This window comes from Colobus angolensis, unplaced genomic scaffold (genome assembly GCF_000951035.1).
Source record: "Colobus angolensis palliatus isolate OR3802 unplaced genomic scaffold, Cang.pa_1.0 Scaffold143, whole genome shotgun sequence".
Taxonomy (NCBI): Eukaryota; Metazoa; Chordata; class Mammalia; order Primates; family Cercopithecidae; genus Colobus; species Colobus angolensis.
Window position 1 is genome coordinate 1,751,378 of NW_012114522.1, and position 27,425 is coordinate 1,778,802.

Sequence of the window (27,425 nt, forward strand, 5' to 3'; positions counted from 1 at the left end):
GGTCTGGCTGCCGCAGCGCCGGGCTGCCCCGACTCCGAGCTGCTGCTGAGATGAGTGCAGGTGAGTGCTGGGGACCGAGGGACCAGCGGGTCCCCTCGCTGGATCGCGGCGCCGCAAGGGCTGGGTGTCATTCGGAGGCAGCACCTGCAACGCCGGGGAAAATCACCCAGCGGCTCCACCCAACTTTTGCTCCAGGATTTTGCAGCCCCGAGGGGCCAGAGCGCAGCCTCCTGCCGTGCGCCTGGAACGCTTAGCTCAGTGGCGGGGGCCGGGAATCCTTTCCCAGCGCGCCGGCCGGTGTGGCTGCGCCGGGCTGTCTGGAAGGCGCCCCTTCTTTGCTTCTCACGGGGGTCCGGGTTGTTCCAGGCTGCAGAAAGCGGTCAGGGTCCGCGCGAAGAGCCGGGGTCCTAGCAGACCTAGGCACGCAGAGGTGAGATGACAGGCGGGGCTTTGCAGCCGGGGGAGCCGCCCTTGCGCTGCTCCGGCAGCGCCTGGGTTGGGGGCGTCAGGCCGACCCTCGGCGCCCAGGACTCTCCGCAGCAGATCTGGGGACCGCCTGTGTCAAACCCGGCCCCGACCCGATCTCTGCGCGTCTCCAGCCCCTCGTCCCTGCGCGTCGCACCGCTGCCTTTCCCGCCGCACCCACCCTCCGGGATCTGACAGCCTCTGTGCGGCGCTGGAAAAATCCCACAGCGCTGGAGCCCAGCCGCGCCTTGTGCTGTGGGGGAAACCGAGACTTAGAACTGGAGCCCTTGGCGGTGAGCCCCGGAGGCGGCCTGAGGATGCCCGGATCTGAGAGCCTCCTGGGGCCCGCACCGGGCTGAGGGCTTGTGGTTGCATTCCCGGCAGGGAAGAGCTGTCACCCCATTTTTCAGGGTGTGACCCGAGGCGCACCAGGCTTGAGTCACTTGCTTGACTCAGGAAGGGGGGCAGGGATTCGAACCCGGTGCTCCCTGACTCTTGTGCGCTTTCCTCTAAGCCTGTCGCGCCAGGGACTGCAGCATGGCCCTTGGCCATGGTGCAGAAACCAATGGGGACAGCCGCTTCCCCTGGGGGAGATCGGACTGGGGAGAGAATGTGCATTTAGTAAGAGCTTCCTGTGGGCTGTAGGCCTAGAAGGGAGCGGGGGCTGAGGGGCCAGGGACTCCCCTCCCTGGGGAGATTGTTTCCCTCCCCCTTCAATCCAAGGAAGGAGGGACTGCGTTGCAGGGAGCCTTTGGGAGTAGCTGAGAGCAATGGCAGGCGGTTGCGGCGGTCGGAGGCAGAACCCTTTGGAAGAGGATTTCTGAAATGGCCAACCTAGTTATCTGGGGGTGGCTGGGCAGCAGGGCACCCTGAGACTTGGCAGAACCTCCAGACACATTTATCTAATGGCAGGTGGGGATAATGGCTGGGTGCACACAGAGTAATTTTATGCTTCCTGTGGCCATAATTGATACCTGTGGTCCCCCCTGTCATCAGGGAGAGCCTCAGAAGCAGTGCTGGCATCTCTCGTCTGCATCTGACGAGAAGAGGTGTGGGGGCACTGGGGCAGTTGGGGGCAGTGACTGGGGTTTGAACCATGGTGGCTGCCTGGTGGTCTTAGGCATAGGTGGCACCTTCCAGAGCTTGTTGGCTTCCTGACCTGTAAGAGCAATAGCATTGCTTGCCTGGAGGGGACAATGTACGACATGAAGAGCCCCACACCTGGGAGGCCCTCAGTAGTTTGGGATGGTCATTGCTGGGTGGCCAGTTCAGCCCAGCCCCTCTGAATCAATCCAGCCTTTTGGAACTGGCAGTGTATCTGCTCTCCGGGCCACCTGTCGCCCCTGCCCAGCCCTGTCCCCAGCCGATGATGTGCACAGCAGGCATTCCCACCCACACAGTGGGGGAGAGCAGACAGCATGGTCCCTTGTCCCTGGCATGGGGCTCTAATGTCCAGCCACTGTGTATATCTGGCAGGACAGGAGCTTCCATCATCAACGAGGGCAACAAGGGCAGGTCCCCCGTGGCCCTCCCCACGCCAGCTGGCAGTATTCCAGAGCTCAGCACTGGTAGGAGGGGCTGAGCATCATCTCATCCAGTCTCCAGCTGCCCAAATAGGCTGGAGGCTTAGAGCCCACGGCGACCTGTCTAACCCTCCTGGGTTGCAGGCTCCCCATTCCTTTGGGCTGTGTGTGCATCTTCAGTGTCATGACACAGGGAGCCTCCAAGATGACCCGGGTGTGGATTGAGGCCATGCAGTTGCCATACTTTTGTTGCCTGTTGATTTCAGGTGGCCGGGGCGACTGTTTATATAGCACATGGCAAGGTGGAAGGAGATGGTGTCTCGTACCAGACAGGCCTGGATCCGAATCCAGCAATACCCTAGCTGTGGGGCTCCCCCTGCCTCAGTTTCCCCAGTAGTATGGTGGGCAGGCCTTTAGTTCTGAATGTAGTGCCAGTCCACACATGGTGAGCCCAGCAGGTGACGATCAGTGTGGTGTAGCTTCATCTCACTGCAGCCCACGTGGTCACAAGGCGGGTCAGCTGGGAGTGGGGTGAAGGAAGGTACCTGAGCTGGGGCAGGGGGCGGGGTGGGGGGGATTCCAGTGCCAGGTCTGCCACCAGTCAGCACCAGATCCTTGAGCAAGGCCTGTGCTCCTTCTGAGCCTAAATGTCCCCCTGGGCAGCCGCTGGCCTGGCAGGTCAGATTCCCCCAGGTGGACAGAGGCTCCTTATTTTTTTGCCAATTCTAGAGGCCAGAAGTCTGAGATCAAGGTGTCAGCTGGGTTACTTCCTTCCAAAGCCTCTGTCCTTGGCTTGCGGATGGCCGCCCTCTCCCTGTGTCCTCGCACGGTCCTCCCTTTGTGTGTGTGTGTGTCCTAATCTGTTCTTCTTATGAAAACCCCAGCCAGGCCGGGCGCGGTGGCTCAAGCCTGTAATCCCAGCACTTTGGGAGGCCGAGGCAGGTGGATCACGAGCTCAGGAGATCGAGACCATCCTGGCTAACACGGTGAAACCCCACCTCTACTTTTGTATTTTGTAAAAATACAAAAAATTAGCCGGGCGTGGTGGTGGGCACCTGTAGTCCCAGCTACTCGGGAGGCTGAGGCAGGAGAACGGTGTGAACCCGGGAGGTAGAGCTTGCAGTGAGCCGAGATCGCGCCACCGCACTCCAGCCTGGGCAACAGAGTGAGACTCCGTCTCAAAAAAAAGAAAAAAAAAAAGAAAACCCCAGCCAGACTGGGTTAGAGCCTACCCTCATGACCTCATGTCACCTTAGCGGCCTCCTTCAAGGTCCTGTCTCCATGCATAGTCACATCCTGGAGTACTGGGGGTTAGGACTTCAGCACCTGAATTCAGACAATTCAGTCCGTAACAGGGGTGCGGGTCCAAGGGAGGCCTGGTGGCTGGCTCAGCCTTCTGTTTCCATGTTGCTCTTAGGATCATGGAGCTGGAAGGATGTGAGGAATGCTCCAGCCCAAGCCCACTCACCTGCACAAAGAGGGAAACCAAGGCTTAGGGAAGGAAAAGCAGCTGCCCAGGGCCAAGGAGAGGATGTGGCAGAACCCAAACCTGAGCCCTAATCCTCGGATTGGATGGTGCAGATCCTAGTATTTGGAACAGAGACACATTTCTCCACCTAATCCCAGAATGGGCAGTGACGTAGCCACAGAAACGTTCATCTCAGCCTTACTAGTAACAACAACAAGTTAGAAACCACCAAACCGTGGAAGTCAGTGATGGAATATGAGCCATCTGTTCCATCTCACTCACTCATTATTCAGCAAAAGACGCACAAAATACCTACTATGAGCTGATACAGTCTGGCTGTGTCCCCGCTCACATCTTACCTTGAGTTGTAATAAGCCCCAGGTGTCAAGGGCGGAGCCAGCTGGAGATAATTGAATCATGGGGTGGTTTCTCCCAGACTGTTCTCATGGTAGTGATTAAGACTCGCAGTAGCTGGTGGTTTTATAAAGGGCAGTTCCCCTGCACACGCTCTCTTGCCTGCTGCCGTGTGAGACATCCCTTTGCCCTTCCTTCGTCTTCCGCCATGATTGTGAGGCCTCACCAGCCATGCGGAACTGTAAGTCTGTGAAACCTCTTTCCTTTACAAATTACGCAGTCCTGTGTATGTCTTTATTGGCAGCATGAGAACAGACTAATACGTGAGCCCACACTGCTCCAGGCCCTGGGATTCAGCAATGGACGAGAACAACCCAAAATCTATGTTCTCTGGAACTTACATTCTAATTGGGCGGTGGGGAAGACATGTATATGAAGTTACTATGCATGTGAAGAACTAACTGCGTATGTAAAGAATTTCTAATGTTAGGAGACAATGCTTAATAGGTTTAATTGGCAGGGCGTGGTAGCTCACACCTGTAATCACAGCACTTTGGGAGGCCAAGGCGGGCGGATCACGAGGTCAGGAGATTGAGACCATCCTGGCCAATGTGGTGAAACCCCGTCTCTACTAAAGATACAAAAATTAGCTGGGTGTGGTGGTGTGTGCCTGTAGTCCCTGCTTCTCGGGAGGCTGAGGCAGGAGAATCACTTGAACCAGTGAGTCGGAGGTTGCAGTGAGCCGAGATCGCGCCACTACATTCCAGCCTGGGCAACAGAGCAAGACTCTATCTCAAAAAAAAAAAAAAAAAAAAAAAGAAAAGTTTAATTTAGAAAACAGCAAAACAGCTGAGGACAAAATTGTATGTCATATAGGATGTCAACTCTACAAAAACAGTGAGGGAGGCGATGTGTGGAAGTGCCATCCGTGCCCATCTATAAGTGGTGGGAGAAGGAACCAAGTTTTCCCTCTTCTGCACCTTTTTACTTTCCATGTGTTTTCCAAGTTTTCTTCATTGTGTGCCCTTTTCTTTTGTACTGAAAGATCAGATAGAAAGAAGAGGGCACACTCTGCCTCCAGCTCTGAGAAGGGCACGCGCTGGTAGAAACCCATGACTCCAGGAGAAGTCTGGCGATTCCATTCTGCACGGCCACTGTCTGCTGCGTGGGATGGTGGTGTCTCCCAGCATTGAGGGAGCTTAGCACAGGCAGCTGCACTGCCCCAAACTTTCCCTGCGTGATGCCGCTCTGAATGAGGTGCAGCAGAAGCCAGACCCTCCTGACCCAGAAATTCATCTGAGATTGTATCTGGAGAGGACTGCTGTTACCCAGACATTGGTAGTCTCTGCTTAGCCTGGTCACCCCCAAGCTCTGCCCTGTTCTTCCGTGATGTGCAGGGTTCCTTCCTAACATGGCCACCCAAGATCCTTTGACTCTTTATGGTTTCTGTCAATGAGATAGTTTGGGGGTAGATGGGATATTTTCTGGAATCAAGTCTTGAGTTTGATGAACTCTTGGAAAGTCCAATCTTACTGTCCTAGAAAAAGGTATGTGTCCCTGACTCATGGAAAAGCTGCCTGGCCCACACCCTGGGCTTCCAGAGCATCATCTGGGTCATGAGAGACCTCTGAGCTCGCAAGAGGAAATTGGCAAGACTGGGAGATGAAGGGACCTGTCTTGTCGCTGGCCCTTTAAGCAGGCACTGCCTGTCCTTGAAGCCAGACCAGGCTGCTGGCCTGATGCCATCTACCAACCCCAGAGCCTGGATTCCACAGCCCCTTCCCTGCAAAGATACTCAGGGGCCTTCCTTGCTGCACCCCTTGGCTGTGCCTCTGCCTAGGTAGGGCTCCGTAAAACCTACCCTGAAGTGGGGTCTCAGGCTCACACCCACCCCTGCCACTTGCTAGCGTGATCAAAGATCAGACCTCTGTGTCCTTCTTTCCGTTGCTGCCCCTCCCCAGGATCTCGGTAGGGATGGAGGGTCCCATGAGCTGATCAGCCTCTGCCTGGCACATGGAAGAGGCTCCCAGAGCTTGTAAAAATAGTTGCGATAGGGAAACATGGGTCATGTCCTGGGGTAGCTCCTAGTGCTTGAGGCTGATCGCATGGGTCCTGCAGTTGTCCCCGCATGATGGACCCGGCTGCCCCAGTCCCGGGGAAGCCCCAAAAGAGCAGACCTCTGAGGCTCACGCCCAGCGCAGGGCAACCCGAGTGGAGCAGTCTTAATTTACTCAAGGAATGTTTCCATCGCCAGGGCTGCGCAGGGTGTCTAGGATGTCAGGCAGCACCCAGGTGGGACAGGCTTAAATGTCGCAGAGACGGTGGCTCATCCAGTGCGCCCTGGGGCCTGGGCCAGATGCTCATATAGGTTTCCTCCTGGGGTCCTCGCAGCGCTGCTCAGAGCGGCAGGTGCCATCTCTGCCTAAGGAGGAGGAAATGCCTGCGAGTCCCACCTGGCACCTGGTGTCACGTGATTGGTAAATGGCAGAGCTGGGATTTGAACCCCAGTGTGCCCGACTCAGCCACAGACATGCGTCTCCCCGGCTGGGCGGGCTCTGTCTGCCTGTCCCCGGCCTGCATGCTTTAGCTGGTTGCGTTGGGGGATTTGTTGCTGCCTCATAACGTGTAGCTGAGTGGTGGTCTGGATGAAGGCTGGCCTGTTTGGGGGCATCGTGATGGTGCTTCTTGGTGGGGGTGTCACACAGTCCATCTTCTCGCCTGGGCCATGGTGTGTTATTCCCGTTTTCCAGGTGCAGGACCTGCCAGCACAGAGCCAGGAGGCAGGACTAGACCCAAACCCACCTCCTATGGGGGTTCCTGCCTGGGGTCATTGCATGGCCCCTGTGACTCACCCTCAGATAGCCTGGGCCTGAGAAAGATTTTCACCACATTGAGCCCATGCGCCCCCCCGGACCCTTGACCCTCTGGTCCGGCTCCCCTACCTCCACCCCGAGTCCTGCCATCCCCCCAGGGCCCATCTGTTCCACTGAAGGCAGTACCTCTCCCGCTGCTTACACATCCCAGCCCAACAGCGTCTCCAGCCCCTCGCCTAGACCTCTGTGATCTTGGACAAGTCATCATCCCTCTGTGCCTCAGTGTACCCATCTGTAAAAACAGGGCCACTGCCATCCTCAGGGGGTGACCCTGCTTTCTTCTGACACCACCGCCCCACCCCACCCACTGTCTGGGTGTGAGGCCTGGCCACCATTTCGGGTTGCCCTGCTGCACCTGCCTTTCTCATCTGGCTCTCGGGGTGCTCCCGGCTGGGTGAGCAGTACTTGGGCCTCACGCTAAGGGTCTCTGGCGTGGAGGGAGGTGCTCGACACCTGCGGGTTAGCGGCTTCTGTGGATGTCCGCCTGGAGCTCGAGCTGGGAGGGCAGCTGGGTCTCTCGTGTCTGTGGGAAGGACTGGGGCGGAGGAGGGGGTTTTGGATTCTGGGGTGCTCACTGGTCCTTGGGGATTTGGCACCTGGCTCTTGTGGGTTCCAGGGCTGGCTCTGGGACTTCCTGCCATCAGCAGCTTCCAGGCCTAGAACAAACAGGTCTGCTGCGAGCTGCGTGGCTTCGTGCCACTTCCCTTGGCCGAACAGTTCCAAACGTGAGGGGGGCAGTCTGGGTGCCTCAGAAGGTGCGTTGGTTTTGGGGCTGGGTACACCTGGGCTCTGGCCCCTAATGTCCCTTGCTAGCTGTGTGCTTCTCTGAGCAGATTGCTTAACTGCCCTTTGCCTCGGTTTCCCCACATAAAAAGTACGGGTGATGACAGCTGCTTTTGAGGGGTTACTATAGACTCAGAGATGCTGAGTGAGAGTCAAGGGCCTGGGCACAGCAGGCACCAGGGAACGGGCAGGGTGGGCTTTGTCACAGCTGTAAATACCCTTCACAGTTTGGGGACAAACCCAACGTCGTACCCTGTGGGAGCCGCTTTGGCATCATCGGCCACACCCTAGCCTGGGTTCACAGCTTCCCCTCCCCTTCGCTGGTCCTGCTGTCTCCCCTGCCAGTCCCATCTCAGTCCTGTTTACAAGGCTGCAGCCCAGTGCCAGGAGGAGCACCGTCTCCAGAGAGCCGCCCAGCTCCCAGTTCTTCTCGGCACAGCATCCTCAGGAGGTGTGGTGTCTTGTGAGTCATCAGTCTCAGCTGGAAGCTTCATTTTAGCTGCATTCTACTGAGCAGTCCCCATCCCAGGCAGCAACAGTGGCTCCCCCTGCCTCCTGCACGGAGCTCGCATCCTGTGCTGGAAGTTTGAGACTTCGGTTTCTCTGTGTTTAGAGTGACGAGTTAGATGATCTGGCAACGTGAGTCCAGCCAGCACACCAAGAAAAGTGCTCAGTGTCACTGCAGCTAGCATGCTGGCTCTGTCCCCGCGGGCATCTGTCCTCAGGGCACGACGGGGCCTTGTACTGGCTCCCCTGAAAGCCGCTCGGGTGGAATGAGAGGAGGCATTTTGTGAACACCCAAGGGGTAGAGGATGAGTGATGGGTGGAACTCCGTCCCCTGTTCGGCATGGCCTCCTCATCTGTCTGCCGTCAGTCCGGGTGAAGCACTCACAGCCTGGCCCGTCTCTGACCCTCTGCTTCTACGGCCCTCCATGTCCCCAGGATCGCACATGGAAAATGACATCAGTTGATGCTGCAGTTGGACACGAAGTGCCTAGAATGAAGAATTCCAAGGATCATCCAGACCTTCAACCTGGCAGCCACGTTTCAAATGCCCTCATGATGGTCCAGCCCCTTTGCCCCACAGCGGTCTCCATTTAGGCTCCCTGAGTAGGTGCAGCTGGAACTTGGGTGCAGGTGGCTTACCTGGGAGGTGACCCCAGGAAGCATGAGGGAGGTGTGAGGAAAGTGAGAGGGGGAAGGGAGGGGAAGCCAGGAAGGGGCATTTCATGGGGCGCACCACTCTGGCAACTGGGGACTCAGTCCCACTGGGAGCCTCTGAATCGTCCCACAGAGGGACCAGCTATGTGGGGTCTTTCTCCATAGGCCCCGTCCTGTCTGGGCGCAGGGCCAGTCCTGAGTGTGAAGTGCTGGGGAAGTCTCAGCCTAGGTCCAGGCCTCCTCTGTGTCCAGCAGTCAACAGACCCCCGCAAGGGCTCAGAGCTCTTCCAAAATCTTTCTCCTGTCCTTCCATGACTATTTATTAAGCACCTACTATGTGCTGTCTTTGCCCTGATCCCTAAACAGCCTTGCATTCTTCTTGTCACCGCCTGTCTGCCCCCACTCTCCTGGAGTCCCTCCTCCTCTCCCTTTCAAGACTCTGCCAGACTCCAGGGGCTCCATGAAGCTTTCTTCCCATCTTTAGGCCATCCGCTTCCCTCCCTGCTCTGAACTGGTGGACACAGACCACGCTGGGGTTTCCCGCGGAGATCTGCGTCTGCTCCCGCCTGCTCTGCAGCCTGGAGCTGGGAGCTGCCCTCTCTGAAATACCTCCTTTTGGATGGTGTCGGGGGCTGAACAGTGGACTCAAAGGTGCCCGTGTCCTAATCCCAGGCCCTGTGACTATGTGACCTCGTGTGGCAAAATGACTGTTCAGATGTGACTATGTGAAGGATTTTGCCACAAGGAGACTGTTCTGGATTTCGGGGGCCTGATGCTTCTCGCTAATGGAAGGCAGGAGGCCCAGAGAAGGGAAGGCGGCAGAGAGGAGAGAGAAGTCTCCACGCCTGGCTCTGAGGGTGGAGGGAGGGGCCCCGCACCCAGAAACTCAGGTACCCCTAGAAGCTGGAAGAGGCAGGGAAGCAGATCTCCCCTGGAGCTTCCAGAAGGCCCCAGCCGTGCACCCTTGACACTCTGACTGGATTTGCCCTGGTATCTGGGGACCCCAGATCTCAGCGTGGCCTGACTCTCCCTGGTGTCTGGAGACCCTGGGCCTCGGCACAGCTGGACTCTCCCTGGTACTTCTAGATCCCGGGTCATGGCGTGGCCTGATCTCCCTGGTGCCTGCAGAGCCTGGGTCTCTTTGTGCAGAAGCAACTCTGGGAGGAGATAGGGGTGGTCTAATGGAGAGGCGGGGGACCCGAAACCAGCCCAGGCCATGCACTCCCTGAGCCGTGGCCTCATCTCTGTTGGGGTTGGGCTTTTCCTAGAGGATCTTTCCAACTCTGAGCCCATGTGTGGTTTAGGGCAGTGGACACCTTGGGATGTAGCATTTGCTTCCAGGCAAGCGGGACTCTGCTGTGCACGCCCACGGGGGAATGGCTTACGTGGTTCCCCGACATGGACCCAGCACCGTTCCGGGGCCCTGCACTGTGGTGTGCTTTCACCCTGTAATTCTTACATCAGATCTCCTTGCTCAGGACTATCAGTATTCCCACTTCACAGCAACAGAGGCCCAGGGAATTAGGTAACTCTCCTGAGCTGATTCAGCTGAGAAGTACCGTGCCAGCTGCAGAACCTGCACTCCTAACCGTGGTGCACCATGGCACCCCCTTGTCCTGAGTGATTCCCTCACCTCCTGTGGGCCCTGCTTCACTGTAGGCCCAGAGCCCCCTCTGGAATCCAGTGGGGAGGCCTCCCCAGGACCTCAGTGCTGCTTAGGTCACCTGCAGCTGCAGCCCTCTCATCCACCAGCTCATTCTGTCCCCTCCAGACATGCTGGGCCCTTCAGAACCTGCCCGGCCCAGGGCCGCTGCAGGAGAGCTGCTGCTGCACCGCAGCTGCCTCTTCCTTTTCTCCCTCTCCCCCTGCCTCCTGCCACCCCGAGCCCCTTCTCTGCCGAGGAAGGTGTGCATCGTGGGCTTTGGTGAGGGTTTCTCCCCTAGCAAGGTCAGGCCACTGTCCCTTGGTGCCTGCCCACCCAGGCCTCAGGGAACCACACCAGAGTTTGGGGTTGGTCTCCAGCTGGGTCCTGACTCGTGTCCCCTCTTCTGGGATATTGGACCTAAGGCTGACTTGGTGGTTAAAGGGTGATTCACACATTAAAGAAAGGATTTTGTGCAGCTCCGTGCCTCACTCAGGGAAGGTGGCACAACTGGAGTGCCGGGCAAAGGCCACCTGTGAGTGTCTAGGGGCTGCCGTCACCAGTGACCACAAGCCCGGGGGTTTAAAGCAAGAGAAGGCGCTTCCTCCCAGCTCTGGAGGCCAGAGATTCAATGTCAGTGTCAGAGGCTAAACCTGGCGCCGGCAGCTCCCACAGGCGCTCAGGGGAGGCTCAGTCCTTGCCCCTCCAGTCTTGGTGGCTGCCAAATTCTGAGGTTTGTGGTCACATTGCTCCAATCTTCAAGGCAGTATCTTCAAACCTCCCTTGGCTCCATCTTCACGTGACTTTTCCCCTCTGTGTGTCGTCTCCCGCTCTCTCCTCTCCATGAGGACTCCTGAGATTGTACTCACGGCCCGCCCATAGAATCCAGAACCATCTCCCAGTCTCTAGACCCTTTATGTAATCACGTCTGCAAAGACCCCTCCCTGTTTAACTATATATGTCACAGGTTCTAGCGATTAGATGTGGGTATCTTCTGGGGGAGGCATTACTCAGCCTGGCACAGGTAGTCTCTTGGTGCATCCTGTTTATGGGGTCGATACCTTTTCTTCTCCCTGTGGGGTCTCTAGAATGGATGAGAAAGTGAGAATGACTTCTCATAGGATTAAAAAAAAAATGTTACTCGCTAAATTTAAACATCCCGGGAGCTAGATCCTGTCACAGACTGTGGACAGGAATATCAATTGGTCCAGTCTTTTGGGAAACAGTTACGTGAAACGTGTGGAGTCTTAAATACATTCATGCCTTTTGATGGAATAATGTGACTTCTGGGAATCTATTCGGAAGAAAGGTTCTGAAACACAGACATGAATTCAGAAATAAAAAGCCATTCATTGCAGGGGCTACATACTCTGCAATGTAAATGTCCAACCACAGAACGCTGGCTACAGAAATTCTTGTCCATCCATGGCAGTACTTCTCAAACTTCTAGGGCCTCAGGGCTCAATTATCGAGGACCCCAGAGAGCTTTTGCTTATGTGCATTATATTTCTTGATATTTATTGTATTCAAAATTAAAACAGAATTAAAAAAAATATTTGTTGACTCAGCACGGTGGCTCACACCTGTAATCCCAGTGCTTTGGGAGGCTGAAGTGGACAGACCACTTCAGTTCAGGAGTTCAAGACCAGCCTGGGCAACATAGTGAGACCTCGCCTCTACAAAAAATAAAAAAAAATAGCTGAGCATGTGCCTAGTCCCAGCTACTCTGGGGGCTGAGGCAGGAGGATCGCTTGAGGCTGGGAGACCATGATTGCACCACTGCACTCCAGCCTGGGTGACAGGGTGAGACCCTGTCTCAAAAAATATATATAAATAAGAATTGAAAAATAAAAAATGTGTTAAACTGCAAAAAGACAATGACTGCTTTGCATGTTAACATAAGAGCATTTTTAGTGAGCTGAGGTACTGCTTTACAGCTTTGCAAATCTCGTTAATATCTGGCTTTGTAGGTGATGGCTGGATTCTGATGTCTGCCCTGAGTTAAATCAGTAGTGATGTCGCATGTCATGTGGCCTCTGCAAAACTCCATTGCACACTCAGGAGAGAGTGACAGTGAAAAGGGAAACCATATCTTAGTGTTGTTATTGAAAGGATTTTGACCACCAAACCCTGTATGGGGTCCTGAGGACCTCCCTAGACCACGCTTTGAGAGCTGCTGATAAAAGATGGAATATTGTGCATTAAAAATATTATGAAGCATGAATAAACTGTGTGTGAAGGCTGGTAGTAGACGAATACAGGACACATCATTTTTTACAGTCTGCAAAATATGCAGAAAAACATCTTGGAAAAAAAATGTGCTAGGATCACGGGCAGTTTTCCTTTGTTCCTAATGCTTTGCTGTTCTGTGTTTTCACTGCTTATTCATTTTAAGGACATACTAGTGGCGGGTTTGCTCAATACTAGTTCTCAAGGACACTCCATTAGGAAGCAGCTGTCAGCCTCCCCGGCAGCTGGCCAGGTCCTCTTGCTCTGAGATTCTCTATTTTGGGAGGTGGACTTTCACTGTTGAGCTAGGGCTGTGAGTGGTATTGACATGTTACAAGCACAGGGATCTCAAGTGTGTGTGTGTGTGTGTGTGTGTGTGTACACGAGTGTGTCCTCGGGGGATAATGTAGCCTTCGGTTATAAAAGAGACGGAGTTCTGCTCTGGAGCGAAATCCATGGTTGCCAATGAGAAATTAGGAGCTGGTCTGAGATTTCATGTCCTCAGCTGGAATGCTAGCACCCAGCAGGGCTCCAGCAGAGAGCTAAATATATCCTGGGTGCGCCGGCAACCTCAGGAACCCTCGGCGCTGAGCAGAGCGGGACCCAAAGGGAGTGATGGATTTGTCTAATGAATATCAATACCTGGCCGGGTGCGGTGGCTCACGCCTGTAGTCCCAGCACTTTGGGAGGCCGAGGTGGGCAGATCACCTGAGGTCAGGAGTTCAAGATCAGCCTGGCCAACATGGCAAAACCCCGCCTCTACTAAAAACGCAAAAATTAGCTGGGCATGGTGGTGTGTGCCTATAATCCCAGCTACTCAGGAGGCTGAGGCAGTCCCTCACAATCGCCCTCCCAGATAGGTCTCCTGTGGAGGCTTGAACCCAGGAGGCAGAGGTTGCAGTGAGCTGAGATCACTGCACTCCAGCCTGGGTGACTGAGTGAGACTCTATCTCAAAAAAAAAAAAGGCCAGGTGCAGTGGCTCACGCCTGTAATCCCAGCACTTTGGGAGGCTGAGGTGGGTAGATCACCTGAGGTCAGGAGTTCAAGATCAGCCTGGTCAACGTGGAGAAACCCTGCCTCTACTAAAAATGCAAAAATTAGCTGGGTATGGTGGTGTGTGCCTATAATCCCAGCTACTCGGGAGGCTGAGGCAGGAGAATCACTTGAATCTGGGAGGCGAATGTTGCAGTGAGCTGAGATCATGCCACTGCACTCCAGCCTGGGCGACAGAGCGAGACTGTCTCAGGAAAAAAAAAAAAAAAATCAATGCCTGCCATTTACAGAGCACCTAGCAACACGGGGCATGGGAGCAAGGCTGCACAGGTGGATCTCTGACACCACAAAGCCCTGTGGGGTGATGTTACTGCTCGCAATTTGCAGATGAGGATGCTTGGATAAGACGGGAGGCACGACCTGCCCCAGGTCACACGGCTGGTAAAGATGGGAGGTGGGCTTCCCACTGGCATGCCTGCCTCTCAGAACACCCACTCAGTGCCGCCGCCTCGCCACAGCGTGTCTCCCCACGGGTTCTTTCAAATTCTAAGGGCAACAGGGAACAAAGAGTTATGTGCCTGATAAAAAAAAAAAAAAAAATCCCTTTTGCGGATGGTGCATTTTTGTGCTTTCCAAAGAGCTCACGCTTCTTGATAAAACGGTGCCTGGCGGCTGGTATAGACAGCAGCATAGCAGGGTCATAACACGGGCTGAGCACGGACTGTGTCACCTCTGTGACTCCTCTCCACACCAGGTGGCGGGGTGGGGAGCTGTGACTCTCCATTTTACAGGTGGGGACATAGAGGCAAAGTGACACGGAGAAGACTGCCCCATGTCAGCCATCAGGCTGGCACTGGAGCTCGGGCTGTGTCCTTCCAGACCCTGTGCTCAGCTGAATGGCACCCTCCCTCCCTCCATAATCTGCATTAAATGTGGGTCAGCTTCCTGCCAGGCTTTCACAAGCCTTCTCTCAGCTCAGTGCGGGAGTGCGGGAGTCGTTTTATGTGCTGTCTGCATATTTGTGATTCTCCTCCACACCTTGCCTTTCAAATAGAACAGGTCCCCCAGCGGTGGCCCTGGGCATGAGGGGCAGTGCCATCACCTCACTGGGGAGCCGTAGGGGGTGGATGCGGATTCTGGAAGGGACTTAGAAACTCTCTTCTTCCTTAAAATGTGACCCACGGCTTCCTAGGAGGTTAACAACTTAGAAGGAGGATTTTGCCAGGAATTTCTGCCCCAGCACCAAGGGCTGCTTTACCCCTGAGGCTCTGCTCACAGCCCTGATCCCTTCCCTCCCCCCAGCTCTGCCAGGTACCCCTGTGGCCCAGCAGGAGATCCCAGCAGGACTTTGCTCTGGATTTGGGAGGGAAGGGACCATCAGGTTACAGCTAGCCCCTACTTGGTATTGACCTGGGAAGCCCCCAACGGGCAGCTTTCAGGGTAGGGGCTGGTGGTTTTTCCTGGGACCTGAGTCCTCCCCTCCAAGCACCTGTTTCCTCAGTGAGGACCTGCCACTCCCTGAGGAGACAGACACCAGGAAGGATACCCCTCACAGAAGACCCCCCAGCCTGCTGCAAAGGCCTGGCCCCACCCCAGGTCTCACGGGCAGCCATGTCCTCTAACACGCAGCCAGGCAGTGTCCATGGGCTTGGCGGGGAGGCTAGAGGTGGTGTGTTCCCTGGAGCACGTTGATCCTCTGGCCGGGCACTGGAGGCCGTTCTTCCCTCCAGGAGCACCCAGCCAACGAAGAAGGCATGCAGTAAGTGATGACACTCTGTGAAAGCACTTCTCGGAGGGAGGCTGTGGGGCCAGAGAGAAAGTGAACCTGGCCTGAGAGAGAAATCCTGGCAGGCTTCCTGAAGGAGGTGACATCCAACCAAGTAGGAGTTAGCCAGACAAAGCAGTGGGAGAAGGATACCTGACAGCAGGGACAGCTGATGCAGAGCCCCTGACATGGGAGGGAGGGGGTGTGTTTGAGGAACTTCATCCATGCCCTGACCTTAGGCCCTGGGTAGGGTGCAGGGTGCAGGGCTCTACAGTGCTGTCTGCCTTTTGTGCACCATGGTCCTCTGGTACCTCCTGTAGCAACTGGCTGGTAGTACGTGCTCAGTGACAGTGTAGGGAACCCAGCCTGGGGGCCCTGGGAGTCGTGTCTGGGGGAAGCTCTTTCCTTAGAGGAGCGGAGACCCCTGACAGTACAACACGCAGATGCCTGGTCCTCAGCCTGGGATGCTGTGGTAGAGCTGGGCAGGCCCTAGGAGATGCATTTGCAGACGCCTCCCCCCTCCCCGCCCCAGTTTGGGCACTGTTGACATTGGCACCCCTTTCAAGACATATAGCCATGAAGAAAGGGGACAAGAAGGATAAGAGCCGTTATTGCCAGGATCAAGGGAGGATTGGGCCTTTGCAGATGGGAAGCGGGGGGCTTGCATGGGGGAGGGAGGCTGGCTGAGAGTGTTCAGGGAACAGATGTCAAGGCCACATCCCTGTGCCTCCCCTCTGGTTCACTGAGCTATTTTCCTCGCCCTCCTACCTGCCCCAGACCTGAGGTTCCTCGAGGGCCGGGCCAGGCTGGCGTCCTCACTGAGGGCTCGTGGACCAGAAAGGGATGGTGTCCTCGGGGAGGGCAGGGTCCAGAGAGGGGACAGTTGGTGCTGCACAATTGCAGGAAGTGACAGCTTTGTCCAACTGTGCAGGGGAAGAGTGAGAACCGTCAAGGGCAAGGCCGCCGATTCAGGAGCCCTGGTCCCCTTCTGTGCCACCCTGTGGTCACAAGCACACATTAGCGATGCCAGCGCCCCAATGCACCATTCAGCAGCTGGCCCCAGCGAGCCCATGCAGCCCACCCACAGCCCTTGTCATAATTTCACTCAAGAGCAGCGGAGGGCTGGGTTGGGCACCTGTTTTGAGGCTTAGCAGCATCTTGTTCAAGCTAGTGGCTCTTTAGCTGCTGGGCCAGGGAGGGTAATAGGGAAGCCAGGTGACCAGGACATGTGCCCTCTGTGCCTGAAGGTGGAAAGTCGTCATAATAGATTCTGCCAGTGCACCCCCTGGGCACTGGGACCCTCAGTGCTGGCCCCAGGGGTGATGTTGGGGCAGTGAGGTGAGGCAGAGTCCATGCCCTCGGCCAGTGTGGGCAGCGGGAGAAACCAGCTGGGAGCAGGCAGTCACAGCAGTGGGGGTCGGTGCCATAGAGACTGCGAGACCCGGACACTCTGGGAGGGGCTCGAGCCGGTGTGGAGACCCGGGCAGTGTCCCGGCCCTTGCTGTCCCAGATCTAGGAAAGAGGGTTAGTTATGCCAGGAATAGAACCCTCTATTTCCCATGGTACCACCTGACTCAGGGTAACTCAAACAGCTGCGCCACTAGAGGCTGGGCTTGCAGTTGGAGGGAGGTGGGCTGGTCACAGCGCCCTGCTGGCCCCAGGATGACATGGCCAAGCGGCTTGTTCCCCTCTGCACTCATGGTTAGGTTTTGCGGTGGGCTCCTGCAGGGAGCTGGGGGCCCCTCCCCCTCTTCTCAGTCCCAAGGCGCGTGTATTCTCTCTCTACTTGAAGTACAGGTGGAGCATTTGGCCCCACACAGGTGGACATATGAAATTTTAAGAGGGGACCCTAGCTACAATGTGGCAAGTAGCACTGGTTGCAAATTCTCCTTTTACTTAGAACTTACAATCGCCCTCCCAAATAGGTCTCCTATGGACAGATCTGCACATAAATCTGCTCCTAACATCAAGCATAACTGGCTGATATTAGAAGCAGATCTATGTGCTCACTCCTGTAATCCCAGCACTTTGGGAGACCAAAGCCAGAGGATCATTTGAGGCCAGGAATTTGAGACTAGCCTAGGCAACGTAGCCATACTCCATCTCTACAAAATAAAAAGTAAAAAGGCATAATCTATGCTTAATATTAAGCATAGCCTCCCTGCCCCTTTTATGGAAGTTAAATTATTCAAATGTTGGTGAATGTGTTTGGCAAAGGTCATTCCCTGGGGCCTGTGAGCTTCAGGCCAGCGGAAGCTAACCGCGGGGAAAGCCGTGAAGGAGGCGTGTGTGGCTGTGGTTTGCCGAGGAGGAAGAGGGGCTGGTAATTAACTGCAGGTCATGTCGGGCTTGGACTTGTGGATCTTATAATCCATAAGATTATAGCTTTTGTTTGCTCAGGGCCAGGCACTTCAATGTTTGTGATCTCTTTAGAGTGATTCCAGAATTCTTAGAAATACTTAGGGCTCTGGGGGTTGGGGAGAGGGGGTGGCCAAGGTCACGTGACCAGGAAGAGACAAGGCTGTGATGTGAGCTCAGGGCTCTCTGTTCCCAGTCCCGGGCCCTTCCCACTACCTGGAGATGACTTGCAGGATGGTGAGAATATCTAGACAGATGAGGCGAAGGCAAGGGCAGGTCAGGGGCTGGAGACAGGGGCAGCGTCCACGTGATCCTGAGGTCAGGTTCAGTGGCCTTGGAGACCAGCCCACAGCTGCAGGCTTTACCGTGGATTTTAATGAGTAAGAGTTCTAGAAAAACACCATTCACACCAGCCGGGCCTCCTCTGCATTGGTCCAGCTTCTATTTCTTCAGAGCTCTTCTTGGCAGCCACCTCCCTGCCCTGAACCCCACCCTGACTCAGGAGCTGCGGTAACTGCACTCTTTTCTGAATGTTATCAGCCCCTTCCCTCCTTCTGTATGTGTCTGGGTGCCACTCTCTGCTCGCATCCATGGGACCTTCAGGAGGCCCCAGCTCCCCTGAGTCACTGCCCTCTTGTGTATTCTCTGGGGTCGATTTTATCGTCATTGCTTCCATTATCAGTAGCAGTAGTCATGGGAGTAACGGTATCACAGACAGCAGTAGCAGTGGTCACGGGAGTAGCGGTGTCACGGACAGCAGTGGCTGTGGTCACGGGAGTAGTGGTGTCACGGACAGCAGTGGCCGTGGTCACGGGAGTAGCGGTGTCACGGACGGCAGTGGTCACGGGAGTAGCGGTGTCACGGACGGCAGTGGTCACGGGAGTAGCGGTGTCACAGACAGCAGTGGCAGTGGTCACGGGAGTAGCGGTGTCACGGACGGCAGTGGCCGTGGTCATGGGAGTAGCGGTGTCACGGACGGCAGTGGCCGTGGTCACGGGAGTAGCGGTGTCACAGACAGCAGTGGCCGTGGTCACGGGAGTGGCGGTGTCACGGACGGCAGTGGTCACGGGAGTAGCGGTGTCACGGACGGCAGTGGTCACGGGAGTGGCGGTGTCACGGACGGCAGTGGTCACGGGAGTAGCGGTGTCACGGGCAGCAGTAGCAGTAGTCATGGGAGTAACGGTGTCACGGACAGAATAAGCGTTTGTTTTTGAAGGGGCAGCTGGTTAAAGAGAGGCTGCATGTGGCTCCCACATGCAGGCAAGGCCCCCGTGCCACTGCCGTCTTTCCGCCATGCTCCCCACCATGCACGCCTCTGGGTGGTGCACGATGCAGTCCTCCCCTGGCACTGTTTCACAAAGTTCCTGCCTGGCATGAAATCCCCTGCCATGGCTGATGTCTTAGCTGCCGTGTAGGATCCCACTGCATGGCTCCCTGTGGTGTGTTTGACCACATTCTCTCTTTCCTTCACCAGATGGGGGGCATTGCTTTTGTTTTGTATTTTTTTTCTTCATTTTATTTTAAGTTCTGGGATGCACATGCAGGACATGCAGGTTTGTTACATAGGTAAACGTGTACCATGGTGATTTATCGCACCTATTAACCCATCATCTAGGTATTGAGCCCTGCATGCATTAGCTATTTATCCTGATGCTCTCCCTCGCCCAACCCCTCCAACGGGCCCTGGTGTGTGTTGTTCGTCTCCCCGTTTCCATATGTTCTCATTGTTCAGCTCCCACTTATAAGTGAGAACATGCAGTGTTTGGTTTTCTGTTCCTGTGTTAGTTTGCTAAGGATAATGGCTTCTAGTTCTATCCATGTCCTTGCAAAGGACATGATCTCATTCCTTTTTATGGCTGCATAGTATTCCATGGCGTATATGTGCTGCATTTTCTTTATCCGGTCTATCATTGATGGGCATTTGGGTTGATTCCATGCCTTTGCTATTGTGAATAGTGCTGCGACAAACATACACATGCATGTATCTTTATAAGAGAATGATTTATATTCCTTTGAGTATATACCCAGTAATGGGACTGCCGGTTCAAATGGTATTTCTGGTTCTGGATCTTTGAAGAATCAGCACACTGTGTTTCACAATGGTGGAACTAATTTATATTCCCACCAACAATGTAAAAGCATTCCTATTTCTCCACAGCCTCACAAGCATCTGTTGTTTCTTGATTTTTCATAATTGCCATTCTAACTGGTGTGAGATGGTATCTTATTGTAGTTTTGATTTGCACTTCTCTAATGATCATTGATGTTGAGCTTTTTTCATGTTTGTTGGCCACATCAATGTCTTCTTTTGTGAAGTGTCTGTTCATGTCTTTTGCCCACTTTTTGATGGGGTTGTTTTTTTCTTGTAAATTTATTTAAGTTCCTTGTAGATTCTGGATATTAGATCTTTCTCAGAAGGATAGATTGCAAAAATTTTTTCCCATTCCATAGGTTGTCTGTTCACTCTAATAACAGTTTTCTTTTCTTTTCGAGACAGAGTTTCGCTCTTGTTGCTGAGGCTGGAGTGCAATGCTGTGATCTCAGCTCACTGCAACCTCCGCCTCCTGGGTTCAAGCAATTCTCCTGCCCTCAGCTTCCCGAGGAGCTGGGATTACAAGTGCCCACCACCACGTCCGGCTAATTTTTGTATTTTTATTAGAGATGGGATTTCGCCATGTTGGACAGGCTGGTCTTGAACTCCTGACCTCAGGTGATCCACCTACCTCAGCCTCCCAAAGTGCTGTGATTACAGGCATGAGCCACTGCACCCAGTCTCTGATGATAGTTTCTTTTGCTGTGCAGAAGCTCTTTAGTTTAATTAGGTCCCGTTTGTCAATGTTTGCTTCTGTTGCAATTGCTTTTGATGTTTTTGTCATGAAATCTCTGCCCATGCCTGTGTCCTGAATGGTATTGCCTAGATTTTCTTCTAGAGTTTTCATAGTTTTGGGTTTTACGTTTAAGTCTTTAATCCATCCTGAGTTAATTTTTGCATAAGGTATAAGGAAGGAGTCCAGTTTCAACTTTCTGCGTATGGCTAGCCAGTTTTCCCAAAACTATTCATTAAATAGTGAATCCTTTCCCCATTGCTTGTTTTCTCAAGTTTGTTGAAGATCAGATGGTTGTATATGTGTGGTCTAATTTCTGAGATATCCGTTCTGTTCCATTGGTCTGTGTGTCTGTTTTTGTACCAGTACCATGCTGTTTTGGTTACTGTAGCCTTGTAGTATAGTTTGAAGTCAGGTAGCATGATGCCTCCAGCTTTGGTCTTTTTGCTTAGATCTGTCTTGGCTATATGAGCTCTTTTTTGGTTCCATATGATTGTTTTGTATTTATAAATTTTATATTTTATTGTGGTTAAATACACTCACCCTAAAATTTACCATTTTAACCATTTTTAAGTATACCGTTCAGTGGCATTAAGTCCATTCGCATGGTTGAATGATGATGCAGCCATCATCACTGTCCACCCATAGAACCTTTTTCATCTCCCTAAACTGAGGCTGTGTCCCCATTAAACACTCATTCCCCGTTTTCCCTGACCCAGCCCCTGTAATCCCCATTCCTTCTGTCTCTGTGGATTCAACAACTCTAGGGGCCTCCTATCAGTGGAATCCTGCACTATTCGCCCTCTGTGACTGGGATCTCACTCAGCATAATGTCTTCAAGGGTCATCCATGTCATAGCCTGTGTCAGAATTCCTCTCCTTTTTAAGGCTGAATAATGTTCCACTGAACGGCTGGGCCGCATTTTGTTTATCAGTTCATTTGCTGAAGGACACCTGGGCAGCTTCTGTCTCTTGGCTGATGTGACTAAGGCTGCTATGAACATGGGTGTGCAGGTATCTCCTAGGGAGGCTGCTTTCTGTTCTTTGGGGTAGATACCCAGAAAGTGGGACTGCTGGATCAAATGGCCATTCTATGAAGTTTTCGAGGGCCCACCCTACTTTTCCACAGTGGCTGCACCATTTGACACTTGGTGGGGGCATTTTGAGGGCAGGACTGTGTCAGGCTGGCCTGTGAGACCTATGCACAGGGAGCGACTCCACAACTTGGCTGAGGGACTGCGATGTGGCTGCATCTCGCCAACTGTACCTCCCATCACTTCCTCATAACACCCTGTGCCCGGCCAGGCTGAGCTCTTAGGTGCTCCCATGAGTGCCAGGCCCTTCCCCAGCCCTGTGTCTTTGCACAGGCTCTTCCCCTCGTGGGACGCCCCCTGCCCGAGGCCTGCCCCATGGGAGCACTGCCTGTGGCCACTGCCCGGGCCCTCAGCCGCCCCCACTGTCTTTGTCCCTGCGAGGCATGGGCTTGTCCACTTGTCCGGGATTCATGAACTTTCTGTCTGCCTTCCTTGACCAGGGACTCCCAGAGTAGGGACTGTCTCGCCCGGCTCAGGATCCCCCGAGCCAGTGAGCCCCTGAGGCAGAGTGGGGGGGTCCCATCGCCTGCTGGGGACTAAGGGTCTGAGCAGTGCCCACGTCAGTGTATGAGTCAGCCCGGCTGCCGTGACAAATACCATAGCCTGGGCGGCCTATGAAGGCAGACGTTGGACTCTCACACTTCTGGAGGCTGGAAGTCCCAGATGGAGGCGTGGAGAGTGGGCTCTGTTGGGGGCCGCCTCCTCATAGATGGGGCCTTCTCACTGTATCCTCCCACGGAAGGCGACAAGGAGCTCTTTGGGCTCTACCCTCATGACCTAACCACCTCCTGAGGGCCCAGCTCCTAATACATTGCCTTGCGAGGTAGGATTTCATCACACGAATTTGGGGGCGGGGGGCACAAACATTCGGACCATAGCAGCGAGTGACAGGCCTTGGTTTCCTGAGGCCTAAGCGGGGAGGCCCTGCCGTGTGCTCTGGAGAGTTGCAGCTGGACCCGAGGCCACGTGGCGGGACATGGCACTAGGCAGTGAGACGTACATTTAGCCACACTGAGTGGGAAAATGTCATGCACCTTCCTTCCTCCGCTTCCCTCGGCCTCGTCAGCATGACTCAGACAGTGGCGCTGTTGGCAGATGCCCTGCAGACCACGAGTTGTCTGGTGGGTCCCGGGGAATCAGGTGGGCAACAGGTCACTGACCCACAAAGTCAGCCACGTGGGGTGCAGAAGGCGAGGCCCCCACCAGGTCCAGCAGAGCCCTTCCCCCATGTCTAGTTTGGATTTTTGCTGCCCTGGGCACAGAGAGCATCTATTGGCATCATTTTTAAAAACGGTGGTACTATGGGTACATTAAATTTCCATCTAGACCATTCTTAAGTGTGCCATTCTGTGGCACTAAACACATACACTACACAGTGCTGTGCATCCAGCAACACCATCCATCCACAAGACCCTCTCATCTTCCCAAATGGAAGCCGTGTCCCCTTCAACACTCACTCCCCGGCCCCTGGCACCCACCCTTCTACTTTCCATCTCTATGAAGTTGACAACTCTGGGGACCGCATCGAAGTGACGTCCTGTGATATTTGTCCTTCTGGGACTGGGCACGGTGTCCTCAAGAGCCATCCAGGCTGTCGCCTGTGTCGGGATTTCGCTTCTTCTTAGGACTGAGTTGATATTTCGTCGTCCGTATAGACCACGTCTTCCCATCTGTTCATGTCTATGGGCGCAAGGGTCGTCTCCACCGCTTGGCTGGTGGAGATTCTGCTGCTGTGAACGTGGGTGAGCACGTACGCACTCGTGTTTTTAAGGGTCTTGTCAGCAGCTCCGTGGCAGGTGACCTCAGAGCAGGGACCAGGTGCCAGGCCCCACGCACAGCACTTTCCACCAGCTGCTTTATTCATTCCTCACCACGTTGGTTCTTCACCACCTGTGAAGCGGGAGCTCTTACTGTCCTGATGTGCTGAGGAGGAAACGTGTCAGCCTTGAGAGGCCCCTTGCCCATGATGCCGGCCTCCAGGCTGGGTGCCAAGTCCTTCGGAACCCGCATCATCTGTGCTCCTGGAGTGCGTCTGTCTTCGTCCATGGGGGCCGCTCTCACAGGACATCACAGCCCAGTGGCCTGTACACAGCAGGCATTGATTTCTCACAGTCCTGGAGGCTGGAGGTCCCAGAAGAAGGCACCATCAGATTCAGTGTCTGGGCAGGGCTGCTTCCTGGTTTATTGATGACGTCTTCTCACTGTGTCCTCACACACCGAAGGGGCGAGGGAGCTCTCTGAGGTCCCTTTTGTAAGAGCACTAATCCCATTCATGAAGCCTCCATGCTCATGAACTAATCACCTTCCAAAGACCTCACTGCCTAACACCCTCATATTGGGGGTGAGGACTTCGACACATGAATTTGGGGAGCACAGGCATCCAGATATAGCAATATGTTAGCACATATCACTAGCAAGGCCTGTGCAATGTCCACCTTCTGGCTGCCCCGGTTACCCCCAGGTGTCCGTTGCAGGTATTTGCTTACCTTTTCTCTTCCAGGATCCAACCCAGAATCATGCATTGCAGTTGGCTATCATGTGTCGTTGTCCTTAGTAGCCTTTATTCGGGAATGTTCTCCCTACCTTTTTTCCTTTTCTGTCTTTCTTTTGTGCCATGGACACACTTCAAAAGTCCAGACCTGTGGCCTTGTGGCATGTCCCACCATTAGGACTGGTCTGTTTCTTCATGTCTGGGTTTGGCTGAGCATTTTGGGCGAGGGCCTGCCTCAGTGATACTGGGTCCTTGCCACTGTGCCCATCAGAGGCACCCGGGGCCCACTGGCTCCCAAATACTTTCAGATTTTAGCACACCTTGTGTGCACCTAGTGGAGATTAAAATTCTCACACATATGTCTTTGCACCCACATGCAAATAGACATGTAACGGATATTCCTGGAAGAGGAACTGTTGGATGGAAATGCCTTCTGCCAAGCCACCCTCCCCAGTGGCTGTCCCAATTTCTACCTGTACCAAAAAGGCACAAGTCCCTCATCCCTGGTCCCTCCAAGCCCAGTTCAGGACACTGTCAGTCTTTTAAATATTTGCCAGACCATGGGAAAAGGGGGCGCTTCGTGCCTTCCTGGGGCTGCAGAGCCTGAGAGCATTTTCATACATTTCTGGGCCGTTTGTGTCTCTGTAAATTTCCTGTCCCTTTCTTTGCTTATTTTTCTGTTGGGTTGTTTGTCTTTATTGATTCAGGAGGCCGACAGGGCGTGTGGTCTGTGTTTTGCAGGCAGGGAGATGGATCGCTATTGGTTTTAGCATGCGTTCTTCTTGCCGACAGGGGCTGGGCCGAGCTGTGTGTGGAGGGGCTGTGGGTGTGGAGAGGGAGGGGCAGCAGGAGGCGGCCCAGTTTCCGGCCTGGGCCTCCCTGGGCACAGAAGGCAGGGTGTGGTGGAGGGGTGGCACCTCTCAACAGGGAGACACAGCACCATAGCCTCCGATCCTCCCTGGTGGATTTTCTCACTGTGTCTCTGTGCTCACCCTGCCCTGGGGCTGCCTGAGACCTCTGGAAGGGAGTTGGCATGCTTAGTCCGGGCCTTCAAGGCTTCCCTCATGGCCCCTCAACATCCTCCGCTTGCCTTTGTTTCCGCCTGGTCTCGGAGCCTCTGCACCTCCATCCCCTCTTCAGCTGTGTCCTTCAGTGCTTGGTGCGGATGTCCTGTCCTCACGAGGCCCTCGGCCCGCCAGTGCCCACGGCAGTCGCAGCAGCCACAGAGGGCACTCATGTCACTGTTCACTGTTTGTCACCCCCCCCAACCTGCCAGCTTCATGCATGATGAGACCCCCATGTCCCCATGTGCCTTGCTCTGGCACCTGACAGGTGCTCCCCCCATGGACAAATGCACTGGTGTTAGTGGCACTCAGGACTGTGGTATGGACAGGGACACTGCCTAACTAGCCCAGCCATCACCTGCCTGGGTTGTTTCCATGTGGTCAGCTCCCTGTTGACACCTCAGGGGGCTCTGGGAATCGCTCTCTCAAGGGGCATTTGCAATGCTCATTGTCCTGCAGAGATGCTGTCGGGTGGCCAGGGCATGGGCCCAGGTGGAGCTGGGCAGCCTGGACGTGTGCAGAGCACAGAGGGATGAGGGGCGAGGAGAGCGGGACCCAGGGAGGAGCTCCAGCCCGGCTGGGGTCTGCAGATCCAGAACCAGGAGGAGGAGAGTGAGACCCGAGGAGGAGCTCCAGCCGGGCTGGGATCTGCAGATCCAAAACCAGAAGTTTGCTCTCAACCTGGGAGGCCTGGTGTGCCCCAAAGAGGACACTGTGTGCTGGAGACTGGGAGGCTAGCCTGGCAAGGAGTGGAGGGCCCTTGAGGGTGGGATGGGGACCTCCTGTCTCTACCAGGAGAGATACGGACTGGCAGGCAGGAGGGGGCAGGGGAAGAGATGCCCCACAGGGGACAGGGAGAAAGCTCCCTTAATGGGGACATGTGCTGGGGCACCAGGGTGTAGGTCTCCTGATGAAAAGGGGAAAGCCGCCACTATGGGTTGAAGTGCATTCCCACTAAGTTAAGCCCTGACACCTCCGCATGTGACCTTATTTGGCGGTAGGGTCACCGTGGGATGGAACTCATCCAGATGAGGTCATGCTGGATTTGGGAAAGGAGAAGAGGGAAGGTGATGTGAACTCATGCGGGGAGGAGGCCAGGTGATGTTGGAGGCAGAGACTGGAGTGACGTGGCTGCAGGCTGAGGCTCGTGAGGATTGCCGGCCGCCAGCAGAAGCAGGAAGAGGCCAGGAAGGTTCTTCCCAGAGCCCCAGAGCCTGCATTGTCCTCACAACCCCTGATCCGGGACTTCTGGTCTCCAGAACCTGGGAGAGTAAATGCCTGTTGTTAAGCCACTGTCTGTGGCACTGTGTCACAGCGGCGACAGGACACCCATCGAGTCAGGAACTGGGGAACAAAGATGCCAATTACCGAGTGCCCGCCATGTGCCCGGGTAGGGGCCAGGCACTTTCACAGGCATCATCTCATTTAGTCTCCCTGCAACCCAGTCCATGGTATCCCCATTTACAGATGAGGAAACTGAGGCTCTAAGAGGTTCAGTCGCTGGGCCCAGGTCCCAGGGCTGTGGAGTGTTGAGGCCTGTTGCAGGCCCAGGACTGAGTTACTTGAGGGAAGACAGCAGGGTAAGGGCCTTGCTTCATGATGTGCCGCATTGCTAGGGGGCAGGAGTGGCGGTGAAGGAGGGTGGCGGTGAGCAGGCCTTCTGCATTCTGTTTTCTGACTGTGAGGTGCCCAAAGCTTCCCCATGGAGGCATCCAGCACTCAGAGGGAGGCTGGGGGCCCAGTGCTCAGGAGAGGCCACGGCTGGACATCCTTCTCCAGGGACTGGATGGTCTCAGATCCCTCTAAACCTAAGGTTTTACAATCCTGAAAAAGCACTGGTGTCTTCCTTGCTTTAAGTCTCAGTGAAAATCTCTCCCGCCTGACCCTGTTTCAGGGTCTGATCTCATTACTTCTCAGCTTTTAAGCAGTGTTCAGAAACGAAGATGTGAGTAATTGTACCCCATCCATGCCCCCGTGATGGTTGGCAGCCACAGTGCTGGGCTGTCAGGGAGTGAAGGGTTGTGTGCTGGGGAGGGGGTGAGCATGAGTGATCGGGGGGATGATTGCAGCCTCATGGGACCATGCACACCGTTTCCTTTCTAACCAGGTCCCGCCTGTGTCACTTGAGCCATCCTGCTAGCACACCCCACCTCCCCAGAGAGATGTTCAGGCACTCTGAGGCCTGAGCTCAGCCAGCACAGCTGTACTTGGGGATGCAGGCTGCTGCGCTGCGGATGCAGGCTACTGTGCTGGGGATGCAGGCTGCCGCGCTGGGGATGCAGGCTGCCGCGCTGGGGATGCAGGCTGCCGCGCTGAGGGTGCAGGCTGCTGTGCTGG

The 27,425-nt window shown here is 54.8% G+C and overlaps 1 protein-coding gene across 5 annotated transcripts in view; it reads left to right on the forward strand.

Moving 5' to 3' along the window:
• The first annotated feature begins 6 nt into the window (after positions 1-6).
• Positions 7-27,425, forward strand: part of ABLIM2 (actin binding LIM protein family, member 2) — a 194,076-nt gene continuing 166,657 nt past the window's right edge. For all 5 annotated transcript variants that reach the window (XM_011935390.1, XM_011935391.1, XM_011935392.1 and 2 more), the window contains exon 1: positions 7-60. In XM_011935390.1, coding sequence (XP_011790780.1) covers positions 51-60 — 10 coding nt within the window. In that variant the 5' untranslated portion in view covers positions 7-50. The remainder of the gene's footprint in view (positions 61-27,425) is intronic.